This window comes from Callionymus lyra, chromosome 10 (assembly GCF_982586985.1).
Source record: "Callionymus lyra chromosome 10, fCalLyr1.hap1.1, whole genome shotgun sequence".
NCBI lineage: Eukaryota > Metazoa > Chordata > Actinopteri > Syngnathiformes > Callionymidae > Callionymus > Callionymus lyra.
The window spans coordinates 21,493,247-21,505,820 of NC_141827.1; the positions used below are offsets into that span (position 1 = coordinate 21,493,247).

At 38.7% G+C, this 12,574-nt stretch overlaps 1 protein-coding gene across 2 annotated transcripts in view; it reads right to left on the reverse strand.

Moving 5' to 3' along the window:
* The window catches only part of slc12a5a (solute carrier family 12 member 5a), a 102,517-nt gene that overhangs the window by 12,663 nt on the left and 77,280 nt on the right, over nt 1-12,574 (reverse strand). For both annotated transcript variants that reach the window (XM_087801689.1, XM_087801688.1), the window contains exons 5-16: nt 11,302-11,356; nt 9,229-9,359; nt 5,792-6,039; nt 5,499-5,710; nt 4,454-4,621; nt 4,248-4,346; nt 3,376-3,433; nt 3,136-3,310; nt 2,933-3,051; nt 1,798-1,896; nt 1,603-1,722; nt 206-310 (exon numbers count right to left, since the gene is read on the reverse strand). In XM_087801689.1, the coding sequence (XP_087657815.1) occupies nt 206-310; nt 1,603-1,722; nt 1,798-1,896; nt 2,933-3,051; nt 3,136-3,310; nt 3,376-3,433; nt 4,248-4,346; nt 4,454-4,621; nt 5,499-5,710; nt 5,792-6,039; nt 9,229-9,359; nt 11,302-11,356 (1,589 nt within the window). The remainder of the gene's footprint in view (nt 1-205; nt 311-1,602; nt 1,723-1,797; nt 1,897-2,932; nt 3,052-3,135; nt 3,311-3,375; nt 3,434-4,247; nt 4,347-4,453; nt 4,622-5,498; nt 5,711-5,791; nt 6,040-9,228; nt 9,360-11,301; nt 11,357-12,574) is intronic.

Below are 12,574 nucleotides of genomic sequence, written 5' to 3' on the forward strand. Positions count from 1 at the left end.
AGAGGGGAGCTAAATCAAGGCGTGAGAAATGAAACGGCCTAGTGTGCCAAGTGAGAGCCCGAGTTCGGGGGAGAAGAGACGGAGGGAAACAGCACCGGGTGGATGTGTTAACATGATTTCTGACACTCTGGACAGTCGACGTCGACAACTGTGGTAAATGAGAGAACATTCATCTTCAGATTTCCTGCAGGACAATGACAAGTACCTCCAGTTTTTGGTGTGCGGGGGTCCTTCCTCCAGACGCATGAGGGCGTAGCGAGCGGCGCTCAAGGACAGACCTCGTATACCGTCACCCCATTCTTTCTCCGCCCTGAACGAAGAACAAAGATTCCTCATGCTGTTGGTGTCCAGTCGGAAATGTTGGTGCAAGAATCTTAAACAAGCTCAATTTCTATTTTTTAGAGAAATGTTTAAATACTTAACTTTATTTAAAAAAGAAATTCAACCAAACATGAAAAAAGTCTCAAAACAATTTAACTGTTTCTTTTCTTATATTTTAATAAATAGAATATCATTAATTTAATACACTTTAGTGAGTTGCATCCGAGATTAATTTGTTTTTTCCAAAAACATGTCAATTGTATGTTTTTATAAATTTGAGTGATAGTATTTTAAATATTTATATTAATCTGGTAACATTTTATTTTATTTCACAGACTTTTCACTAATGATGGTCTGATGAAGCTTCATGAAGCAGTGTCATTATTTTCAGAGTCCACTAGATGGCGGTCTCTGCACTATTTTCCTTTGTTTTGAACAACTGTTCTAATGAAAGATCACATTTTTAAACGGATGGCGCCACCCACTGACCTCTAAACAACATGACACTGTTTCATGAAGCTTCACCAGACCATCAATACATTTCCAATTGTAAAATGATGTATATGTAATACTAAAATACACAACATTATAATGCCTAACATATACATTTTATTGGATGTATGGATGTATATATGATATTATATGGATAACATAAACTTGAAATTCATATTTCCCAGCTGGTAAGTGACCTTATTATTAAACCCAAATAAACCAAGACAACAAAAATAATTATTTGTTAATAAATGGAATAATTCAGGATTATTTAACTGTGTAAAAACATTTTAAAAGTTGTTTATGTAATTATTTATTAAATTCTGTGTTCACATGCATAAACTATATGAACCAAAACAGATGACAATCCACCTCCGGACCCCTTAAAATAGAAAAACCTTGAAAACCTTTTAAGACGTCCTAAGTAGCACAGAATGAAATGAAAATGAATAATTAAGAGTCTCAAAAGGAAGGAGCGGCCTGCAGCCAGAACATCTCCTCTGAAAAGAGTGACAGTTCACCACAGCAAATCTACTTGACATGATAGGAAGTGATTAAGGATTAAGCCTTTCTGGTAAATGTCAGGCCGTCGTGATGTCACTCACCACGGGCAACTTCCCTGCACGTAATATTAGCGTTCACTTCTCTCTCGCAGTCAAAGATAGAGAAATCCCTGCTGCGCACGAAACACCCCAGAACCAGACGGATGACACGTCGAATCAAACATATGCGAGCGATGACAGGTCATCGTGCCGCCAGCAGATCCCATCTCTTTTTCGGGTTACTCACCCTGCAAACTCGATATACTTGTAGATGGAGCCGGCGATCACCATGGCGACGATGGCGTAGTACCAGGAGCAGAGGAACATGAGAGTGAGACACAAGCTCATGCCCAGGAAAGACAGAGTCCTGGGGAGACAAGAGCGAAGTTTGAGGAGAAGAAGCAGCTACGAAGTCTGATGGACTTTTTTCAACTCGTCTGACCAGTGGTAGAACTTGAAGCGGGGTCTCCAGTTGGGCGTCCTCAACAGGGTCTGCAGGGCGCAGGCCAGGTTGACGAACATGTAGCACATCAAGAAGAACCTGCAAGCACACGATTCACAGTAATAATAGTGTTTACAACAACCCTGGTCGTGACCAGCAGAGGGTTAAATAATGACTTCAGGGTGCAGCTGAGGGATCAATGGCTGTCGCCTTCGTTGTTGTGATCAATATACAGAAACAGAAGTGTTGTTGTTGTGACTCCAATAGATGATCATGTAGCTTTAAAGAGGATACGACTCCTGTGTTGTTCTCAGTATTATCTTGAACTTAAAGTATGTACTTTTTTGAGTATTGTTTTGATTGTTTAAGCGCTTTGTGACCCTGGTCTCGAAAAGTATATATATATATACAAATATATAAATATATAAATATATAAATAAATATTACTTACTTACTTACTATTTAAGAGGCATGAAACGGTTAAATGTCAGCGGATGTGTATGTTGTTTGCTGGTTCGTAACTGAAGCTTAGCTCAACAACAAGTGACATAAAAGGGTTAATAGTTGTTGTACAGGATTGTGCGTGACAATAAAAGCATGTATTTGTAATGATTCGTTAGCAGCACAGGAGGCGTAATAAGTGCCCGAGAGAATATGTTTAGCTTCACACCGCAAGTCACGAGGAGCAGGAAAAAAAACGTGTGACAAGCTTTTATGTGACATGAACAAGTTAAATATTGTAAGCACGGTAGATATTCATGAACACGGGTCGCAACACAATTTCCTTAGGGCTCTGTTGTGGCAACGAAAGGCAGAAAATGATAAATGATTTTTATTCATTTCATGCCACTTAATCATCAATGATTCATTTATTTTAAATTCCAATATTTTTATGATACAAATTTAATATATATATAATATTGCATTTTATAATCAAGCAATTACTACGCCTCAATAATAATAATAATAATCCCAGGATGTGTTTACAACACTGGCAATAAAAGTTAATTTACTATTTCGACCAGGCCTGTTCTAGGTGTTGGTTAAACTCCACAGGGTTAAATAATGTAAAGCAGTAAAGAGTAACAAATCAAATATGCTACTCAGTGGAGCTCGTGTCATGAAGGAAACTCACATGGAGAGGATGGGAGCGACGGCGTCCAGCGAGGCGATGAGGATGCCACTCTCACAGATGAAGGCGGTCAGCAGGAGCGACCATGTGGGTTCTCCGTTCGCCTTCCCATGTCCAAATATCTGAACAAACGGAAAACAAGATTAACACCTTTTTTTTTTTTTTATCATGGGGTGATGAAGCAGATGAAGGAAGGGACCACCGACCCGAAGGGCGGGCACGATGCCGTCCTTGGCTATGGCCTGGAGTAGACGTGGAGCTCCGGTCAAGCTCTGGAGTCCGGCCCCGCAGGTGGAGAAGAAGGAGCCGATGACGATCACCCACGGCGACGGCCACGCCAACGTGCCGATCACCAGATTCCCGTGGACGCCCTCCCCGAACCTGACGATCGCATCCATCATAAAGACGTCCAGGACCCATGAAGTCAAATACGTGCTTGGACTCACTTGTCTCGGAGGACCACGCCCTCGATGCAGGCGCCGAACAGAAACACGCTGGACACGTCTGAGAGGCAAAAGGTCAGGAAACGATACGTGGACTAACAAGATTGATAACCCCTCGCGGCTGGAGGTAACCCCGCATTAATCGACGTCGGTATCGCTCCCAGTCGATCGATGACGTCGTGGCTGATATCCTCCTGCTTTATGAACTCCTGTTTGCGAAGATGATGCGATTAGAAGTTCTAATCAAATTTGCTTCAGAGCCCAAGCTGATTATTCAGATACTTGCTTCAGCAGTCAAAGTCTCTAATCTCATCTCGCCTTCATAAGCAGCTCTGATGACAATTTAGAAGCTTAAAGTGTATTAAAATGTTCATTCTCATTTGTTATCACACCGCTCAGACCTGGGAAACTTAAAGATGACACCAAACCGCCTAACACTTTCTACAGGCACAGCTGTTTCTATGGCAACGGCCACATTATTATAAACGTCAAAATACGTAACAATATATATAGTTTAAATTAAGTGAACTTTATGTTAGAAAATATTGAGGTAAATTAACTTGTGTAATGTAATTTGATTTACATATTAACATTTAAACATGACATATTCTTAAATTAATTAATATAATATAATAATTAAATTAAATTATTATTATTAAATGTTACATTTTCCACGAACACTTGTCATATTGAATTATTGACTTTTGATATCTCTGACGCCTCATTCACACGCCTGTTAAATATATCTATAACTATTCTATACATGTTTGGAGGAAACTCGACGCAATGATTAACTGCAATACAGATATTCGCCACTAGATGTCCTCAGCCTTTAACGCCACTAACGGTTGAAAACTGCGGCAGCGCGAGGATACAGACGAGAGAGGTGGTGGTGATGGCTGCGATGGTTCCGATAGGAATGGACTTCTGTGCATCACGCAGATCTCCGGAGCGGTTGGAGCCGGCCATGATACCTGGAACAGAAGGAAGAATGAGAAGCCGAGAGACGAGGAAGAGGAAGAAGAAGGCAAGAAATGATGTGGTTGATTGATGAAGGATGGAGGGATGAAAGAGTGGTCACCTGTCACGGAGGGGAAGTAGATGCCGACCAGCAGGGTGAAGAAGCTGGTGATGTCGGCCAAGACGTAACGGTTGGAGTTGGTCAGCGGATCCTCGGGGTCCTCTGCCGACTGCATGTTCTCCCGGGCGATCAGGTCGCCCTTCTCGTAGAAGGTCGCGAACAGGTTCTCTGAAATAAAGTAAAGGATGAGAATAAATACATGTGATGACAACAGTCAATATGGCCACATAATATAGTAACCTTTTAACACATTTTACAATTCATTATATTATTTTTTTTGAGAATATGTGTTGGATAAAAAACATGAAGTGCAAGATTGTAATTGTAAAATAATTTATATTAATTGCTAATTTATTAACAAAGAATGAGGGAAAAAAGTAACGTATAAACACACATTAATACGTTAAATACAATTGAATATTATGTCATAGCATATTTTAACTAACTTAATATCTTTCTTTTAAATGTTGTCATCCTTATATATATATATATTTCTTTTAAGTATTGTCACTATTGTTTTAATTATTATTTTTGCAGACATTTTTCTTTTATCTTCTTTGACTCCTCACCCTCGTAGTATTTAATGTGGTCATTTGCCAACAATATAATGGTTGAATTCATGTGATAATAACAGACACTATGACCACATAAAATAACTTGTTTTAGTTACGTGAAAGAATGTAATGATGATTTAAAAAGTGATAATGCTTGCTAATATGTTGACCAAAATAAGGAAAAAGTTCAATTTTAGAAGGAAATTAATTATTATTTTGGAGATTTTTAGTCATTATATGTGGGTTCAATAAAAACAAACAAGTAAAGAGTATAAAGTATAGAAAAACTAGTATTAAGGTCGACATAAATAAATCAAATATTTAAACAAATACACTACAAAAGCTGCAATGAAAACAATACTAGTTTTTAAATATGCATTGTAGATAATGAAAATAGTAGTATTGGGAGTTAAATGAAATGAATTCCTGATCACACATCTTCAAAGATCTGATCAACATCCAGAGCATGAAGCGAAGACTTTGAAACTGACCGCTCAGAATTCCACTGGTCACTCCTGGGATGCCCTGGATCTCGGTCACGTTGTTGGCGGCGAAGTACTTGTCGCAGGTGGCGTTGAGGAGCGAGGAGTCGCAGAACATGCGCCACAGCTCCGTGGTGACGGTTCCGTTGGCCGTCTCCACGGTCTTGGCGCACACGTCGAAGGTCTTCCACACCAGAGTCCGGTTCCCCAGCAGACACACCCTGGAAGACAAATTGTTACTCAAGACACATCAGTGCGAAACGTGGCGGGTGTTTCTTGAAGGATTGATTTCCTCGACTTACGGGAAAACGGGCGGTTCCACGGCGGTCTTGATGACGCCGGCGTAGACCGCCAGGATGGAGAGGATGACGCAGCCCAAGAACACCAAGGCTAGTTTGTTGACGTACTTGACGCCGACAAACACCACGGTAGCCATGGAGGTGAGCAGGATGGTGCCGTAGACGCGCATGTTGTTGAGCAGCGCCGCCTCCGCCTCGGGCCCCTCCAGACCCTCCAGGGGGAAGATGGCCGCTTGAGGAACTATGTAGATCTAAACAGAGGGAAAAGACACACAGCCTTTATCAAGTCACATTTCATGCAAGATGGTTTTCTGACTCTTATTAACTCTTTTTAAAGAATGAACACACTTTTTTGTTTAGTAAAGGCAGCCTTTTTATATATATAGTTAATGCCCTTAGTTTTGTTTTTACTTTAGCAAGTACCAATTAACTCAATGTGCTATGAACACATTGTTCATTTAGAGGAAAAATGTTTAACTACATTGAATCATATAAAACCAAAGTTAACGTTTGTCATCTTCGTATATATATGCTAGCATTAAGATTAAGAGGTTTGGAGTGAAAGTGTTTCAATAAGCAGCATTTAGGACGCTAATATTGGTTAGCATTGCGTGTTAATAGAGACAAGCTAACAATTATATTTTTCACAACCTTGTATATTAAAAGTATGAATAATATGCAATAGACAATGGGCTAATATCCCAGTACTTAGATACATGTCATCTTTTAACCCAACATAAATGTTTAAAAATAATGATTTAAAAAACAGAATCAGCTAAAAAAGAATCCAAAAAACATCATCTGCCTCTTGCTGACTAAATAAAACATCATTCATTTGCACTGATAAATACTAAAATAAATTTAAACACATATAAAAACATATATACATTGAAAATTTGGGAACAGATATGTTACTTATAAGTCAGGTTTTACAGATTCATATTTATTCAAGATGGCTGCCAAACTTCAGTCTTTCATATTGAAAACAACCTTTCTTATATTATTGTTCTATTATTTGAAATACCTGTGCATTTATTGTAAGATGTGTATGACTAGATTAAGTAAGTTTGTTCTTTTAAGAGATGATTCAAAGGAAGAACTGATGCATGGTTGAAAATGGTTCAAAAAACAGAGACAAAATAAAAAGTAGAACCAAATTTCTGGTTCCATCTCAAACAGACTTGATGGTTCTTATGTAACTATGGCTACAATTAACTCAGTTTAATTGAGTAACTCAAGCATGATATTAAAAGTCTAAATATAGAGCCAATTAATGCACTTTCACTCTCGCCGTAGAGCAGTTACATCACGTTTAAAATAGTCATTCCAAATAAGCCAATTGCCGTCTGTCAAGAGCGTGATGTGACTCATTGTGAGGCGCTTACATAAGTGTGGGAATTTCTCTATTTTTCGCCCTCGTTGACAGGAGTCAAAGCTGGGTTTTTGGTCACTCGTTTTTTCGGAGATGCCGACACGGAGCTAAGAGCGTCAGGCAAACAAATCACCGAGCGTCCGTTCTGGCTTCCGAAAATAGACCCCGGTTTGTTCTTGGCTCGGGTGGAAGGATGAAACATATTCAAATCAGGCCTCTCCAGCGACGCTGCTCGCAATTCTGCGAGGATTGTTATTTTACAATAGAAACTAAGCCAGCTCCGACCCAGAAGACGAAATTAACCTGACGATCAAACTCACACAGCCATTAGAGGAGGAGAGCAGGAGAACAGAGGGCCAACAATCGCACACACAAACACACACAAACACACACAGCTGTGTTGATAACAGTGGACCAAAGTGATGAGAGCACTTTCAAAGTATGGTCTTGTTTCTCCTTCAGTGTCTTGATCTTTCACTAATGGAGGATTTGCATAATTACCCAGAACCCCATGCAGGATGGGGGGGGGGGGGGGCTGCAGTGGATAAAAGAGGGGAGGAACGAAGATTCAGATGAAAGATCCGAGCCTTCATCAGCACTCACAAAAAATATCTTCAAAGCTACGACTGGGATTCACCGCAGGAGAGCAGCCGCTCAACGTTTGTAACATCCGTGTTAGAATGAGGTTATGATCGCAGGGGCAGCAGCGAGAAGGTAAGAGGCCCAAACTCAACTCTTGTTACCAGGGTCAGAGTTTGGTTCCATGATGTTGTGCAACTAGTTGAAGTACGAGTTATAGTTTCGGATTTAACAATCAATCAAATTATGTTATGGTGGCCTTTCATGCACTTTGTGGCATTTCTTGGGCCAATTCTTAATAAAAAAAAAGAAGGATCTATAGACAATGGTTTATAAGTAAGTAAATAAGAATATATAATAAGTAAAACAATAATAATAATTGAAAATAATAAACAAAAAGTAAATTAGAGAAAATAAATGCCTAAAACTAAAACAAATTATGCTTTAAATTTACAATTGAACTAGTAAGGAATAATAGTTTAAGAAAAAATAAACATCAGAAATATTAGTTTTAAACCTTATAGAGTCTGACCATGAATAGATCTGAAAGTAAGAATCAGAATTTTAAAATTGATCCTGAAAGAAACTGGCAGCCAGTGAAGAATTTTAAGAATCGGAGAAATGTGAGTTCTTCTACTAGAGCAGCTCAGATTTCTCAGACTCAAGATCGAAGACATTTTTATTTGTGCAGGCTTTTCCTTGATTTACTGGGACTCCTTTGTTTGTCTTATGTGTCTTTATATAAAGTATACATTTTTAACTGTGTATTGTTTTTGATTGTAAAAGCACTTTTTGACCCTGGTCTAGACAAGTTTTAACAAATAAACTTTACTTACTCACTTACTCACTAATTCGAGCTGCATAAATACAATAAAAGGGTCGGAGGTCGCCCCCTTAAGGCCACATGTAAAACAGTTGCATGTTAAACACAAAGTTTATTTAATCACTAGAACTTAGCGACATATCTTAATGGCAATAATGATGTTTGATGTTTAAATATTCTGCCAGAAACTACACTTCCTGTAGAGTATCTGGTGGATCTCACGGGGGCCACACTCCCGCAGCACTGCTTTGGCCCCGAGACAAGTGTAAAAACTGGGATTTGATTGTTCATCCTCCACTGACTTGCCAACATTCCTCTCAGCACTTCCTGCCGCTGATTTCATTCCGGTAAAGTCACAGACGAGCAACTTGGAAATAGGTATCACTTAAGAATATTGGCCATTCCTGTGTGCGGCTGCATCAGCAGGAACCAAAACAACAGCTGCTATTACTCTTTGTTTATTATAGTGAGAAGAGCCAATATTTAATACGCCACCAGGAATAATCTCTGGTAAAGAAAATGGGCCAAACACCTGCGGCGGCGTGGAATATTATTTGTATCTTAGAGATCCAATACAAGCAGAAGTTTGTGGGTCGTTCCAGGACAGAAAAATGGCTGCCACCGCTGGCACGACTTCATTAAACACGGTTGGATCGAGAGTCTCACCAGGAGGAGCTCGATGGCCCCCAGGATGTACATGGCTCCGGCGTAGGTGGTCCCCAGGTAGAAACAGATCCCAACTGCTCCCCCAAACTCCGGACCCAGCGAGCGGGATATCATGTAGTAGGAGCCGCCCGCTGGAAACAGTAAATCCACAGTTAGACGTTTGAGACACAGAAAAAAAACACATGTCAAACGTGTATAGACTGGTCTTGAGTTGGAGATGTTTGATGAAACAGCTGAGGAGGTTTCATGATACGGTCCTCGTTTTAAAAAAGGCGTTCTGGGTTCTATGATCTGAAAATTGTGAAACTGTATCATGAAACCTCGTCCACCCATCGCTCGTAAAAGCCCATCAAATGTGTAGCTATTTAAATGAATTTATATGTTTTAAAAATGTTTTATAGGAGCTGAAATCTCACCGACTTCACAACTTTAAAACGAACGAACTTCAAAAGCATGTGACATTGATAATAAACTTTTCATCACCAACATTAAGGACTAATAAAGGACTTGTAATAGTAAAGTAATAATGCTTAATACAATTACTAAAATGTATATTTTAAATGTATTTTATCAACATAATTTTGGCGTTATTGCTGCATGCTTGAAGTCTCGCCAACATTATATCACAATAAGTATTTCATAGTTTTTTGTTGAAAAAAAATACAAAACAAAACTTGTTTAACCTGCAAATATATCAAGTACATATGTAAAACAATATATGTTATGCATTTTGTTACAAGCGTAAAGAGCAGCTATATATTCTTCCAGTTAATAATTCTTATTTAAACTGCAGGTTAACGTTGTTTATCTATACGCATGTTGAAATGTATCAGCAAAATATTTAAACTTTTATTTATATAGCATTTGTGACATTTATTTGAAGAACCATTGATGTGAAATAATTATTTTCTAAATAACAAAATACGCTTTAAATTAACATACTTTAATGATATGTGAGATCGCATTATGCAATTGCAAATGTTTTTTCTATAACATAAATGGTTATTCATTCTAATGTAATTATATTTAATACAAAATCTATATTTAAAAGTACTTTATCTAAAAAAAATTGTGAGCTTAAACACAAGCAAACCTGTTTCATTAAAAAAAGGAAACATTTTGATACAAGAAAATACTGAAATTGCATCTTTAACCCTTGAATTATCTCTGGGTCAAAGTGACCCGGAGGCCCGAAAATGTGCTTGTCTTATCGCTTGTGTTATCTCTGGGTCATGGTGAACCGGAGGCCCGAAAATGTGTTTGTGGTATCACTTGTGTTGCCTCTGGTTCAAGGTGAACAACAACACATTTGTTTTATGGTCTCTGGGTCACCTTGACCCAGAGATAACACAAGCGATATGCAGTACGTTAGAGTGGTTTTTGCAACTACCTTACTGATGCAGTTGTTGGACTGGACTTTACTGCTTAATTATTCTTGTTAATTTATTTTATTCACTCAAACACACTTTTTTTTTATCTTAGTAACTCATGTGCAATCTGTGGTCTGGCCCTGCAAAATTTAACATGATGAATAAATACATGAAAACATAAATCATAGGGAATTATCCTATGGGTGTGAAAATTTGTAATACAGCCTTTTTTTTGGCTAAATGTGTATATTTATGCAGTTAAACAAGCAGAGATTAGTGACTTAAGAAGTCACACTATGTCAGGCTAATGGTGCAGAAGTGCTATTTTAACATTTATTGAGTCCTTGAACATCTCAAAAGACCACATACTAAAACACTTGTTAAAATATATGTGTATTAAAAAAACACGAGAATACACAGTCTGCATTACATGAATGAATGGTAAAGTGGGACCAGAACCAAATCGTCTCCCTTCGACTGACCCACGTAAACTAGCAAAGCATCATTAGCGACCGTCGTATTTGGCGGCGGCTCATGTTTTGCAGCAAATTAAGATGTGAGACGACGCGTTTCTCGTGCACGATTTTTTTCCCAGACGTAAGCTCTTAATGTTTTGTGGACATCACGCTGCGGGCCCCGGCGAGACGTGCCAACAGTAATGAGCGAGGGTAGAATTTTTTGGAAGGAGCGTCTGTTCACCCACCTGGCACCACTCCATTGGTAGCGATGGCGCTCATGGAGATGGCAGTCAGCATGGTCTGGGGAGAGAGAGAGAGAGACGAGGATTACGGTGAGATCACATGCATCGCACGCCATTGTACGTGACACCGCATATGAGTGACACAACAAAGGTGGCATCAAGATTTCATCACTGGAGTCGAACATGAGAGAGAATGAAAGAGAAGAAAGTCACATGGGTGAGTTTTAATGGCTCGTGCAGACGAAGAATCAAGCTCTGGAAGTCACCGGTCGTGAAGTTAGGAGGGAATATTTCTAATCCAAAAACTACCCTGAACCCATGCAATGCAAAGGTATAAGGATCATTCGTCTCTCTTCTTCGTTTTCTAGCGAGCGTTATATCCAGGTTATCTGGCCGCGATCGGCGGCAGAGAAGAGCGTAATGTGGTTAGAGTCACCTGAGGACTGATGGTGGGAAGTGAGCAGCGAGTTTGTCTCTGTTCCTCTCTCTAATCTGGTCATAATGAGGCCACGGGCTCGTCTCCCACCACAGCAGATAAGACAGTAATTGTTTAAGTGTTTTATCTGATGGGGGGGCGGACGATGTCAGGATGTCAGCCGCGCGCTGAAAATCGGGTCCAGTCCAGTCATCGGAACCACAAGTAACGTTTGAAATTCAAATGGTCTGAAAAACTTGAATGTTGAGTGAAAACATATTATTGAATTCAAGAGGTCAAGCTCAAGGTCAGGGTCCGTAACACATAGAGAGGTTTGAAATGACTGTAGTCAAAGTAGTTCTACAAAAAACAAAGAGGTTTTGGGAAACAATAACAATGTATAAACAGGAAAGTATTCAAAAGAAAAGAGATAAGAAACGTTGAGCAATTATAAGATAAAAAGAAGAAGATAGATAAGAGTAGAAGTAAATAGAAGAAGCAATGACTTAGATCAGGTATTTATTTTTGCTCTGTGACTGGCTTGAGGACTGTCAATATGAAGGGAAAAATCTTTGATTCTATATCATTAAATTTTCTAAATGTATTTAATTTAAAGACTCTAAAACAATGGAAAATTGTCATTATTATTGCTATTCATTATCTATTGATATGCCATTTTATGGTAATTAATCTAATTTTATTTAAATGTATTGTATTTTATTTAACTAATCTCTTCTTATTCCAAATGTATTATCTCAACTTTATATTAACGCTGTTAATAAAAGTTTTCTGATTCTGATTATGATAAATGATTCTGATTCTGATGTTTAATAAATTATATTAACAATATATAATAAAATC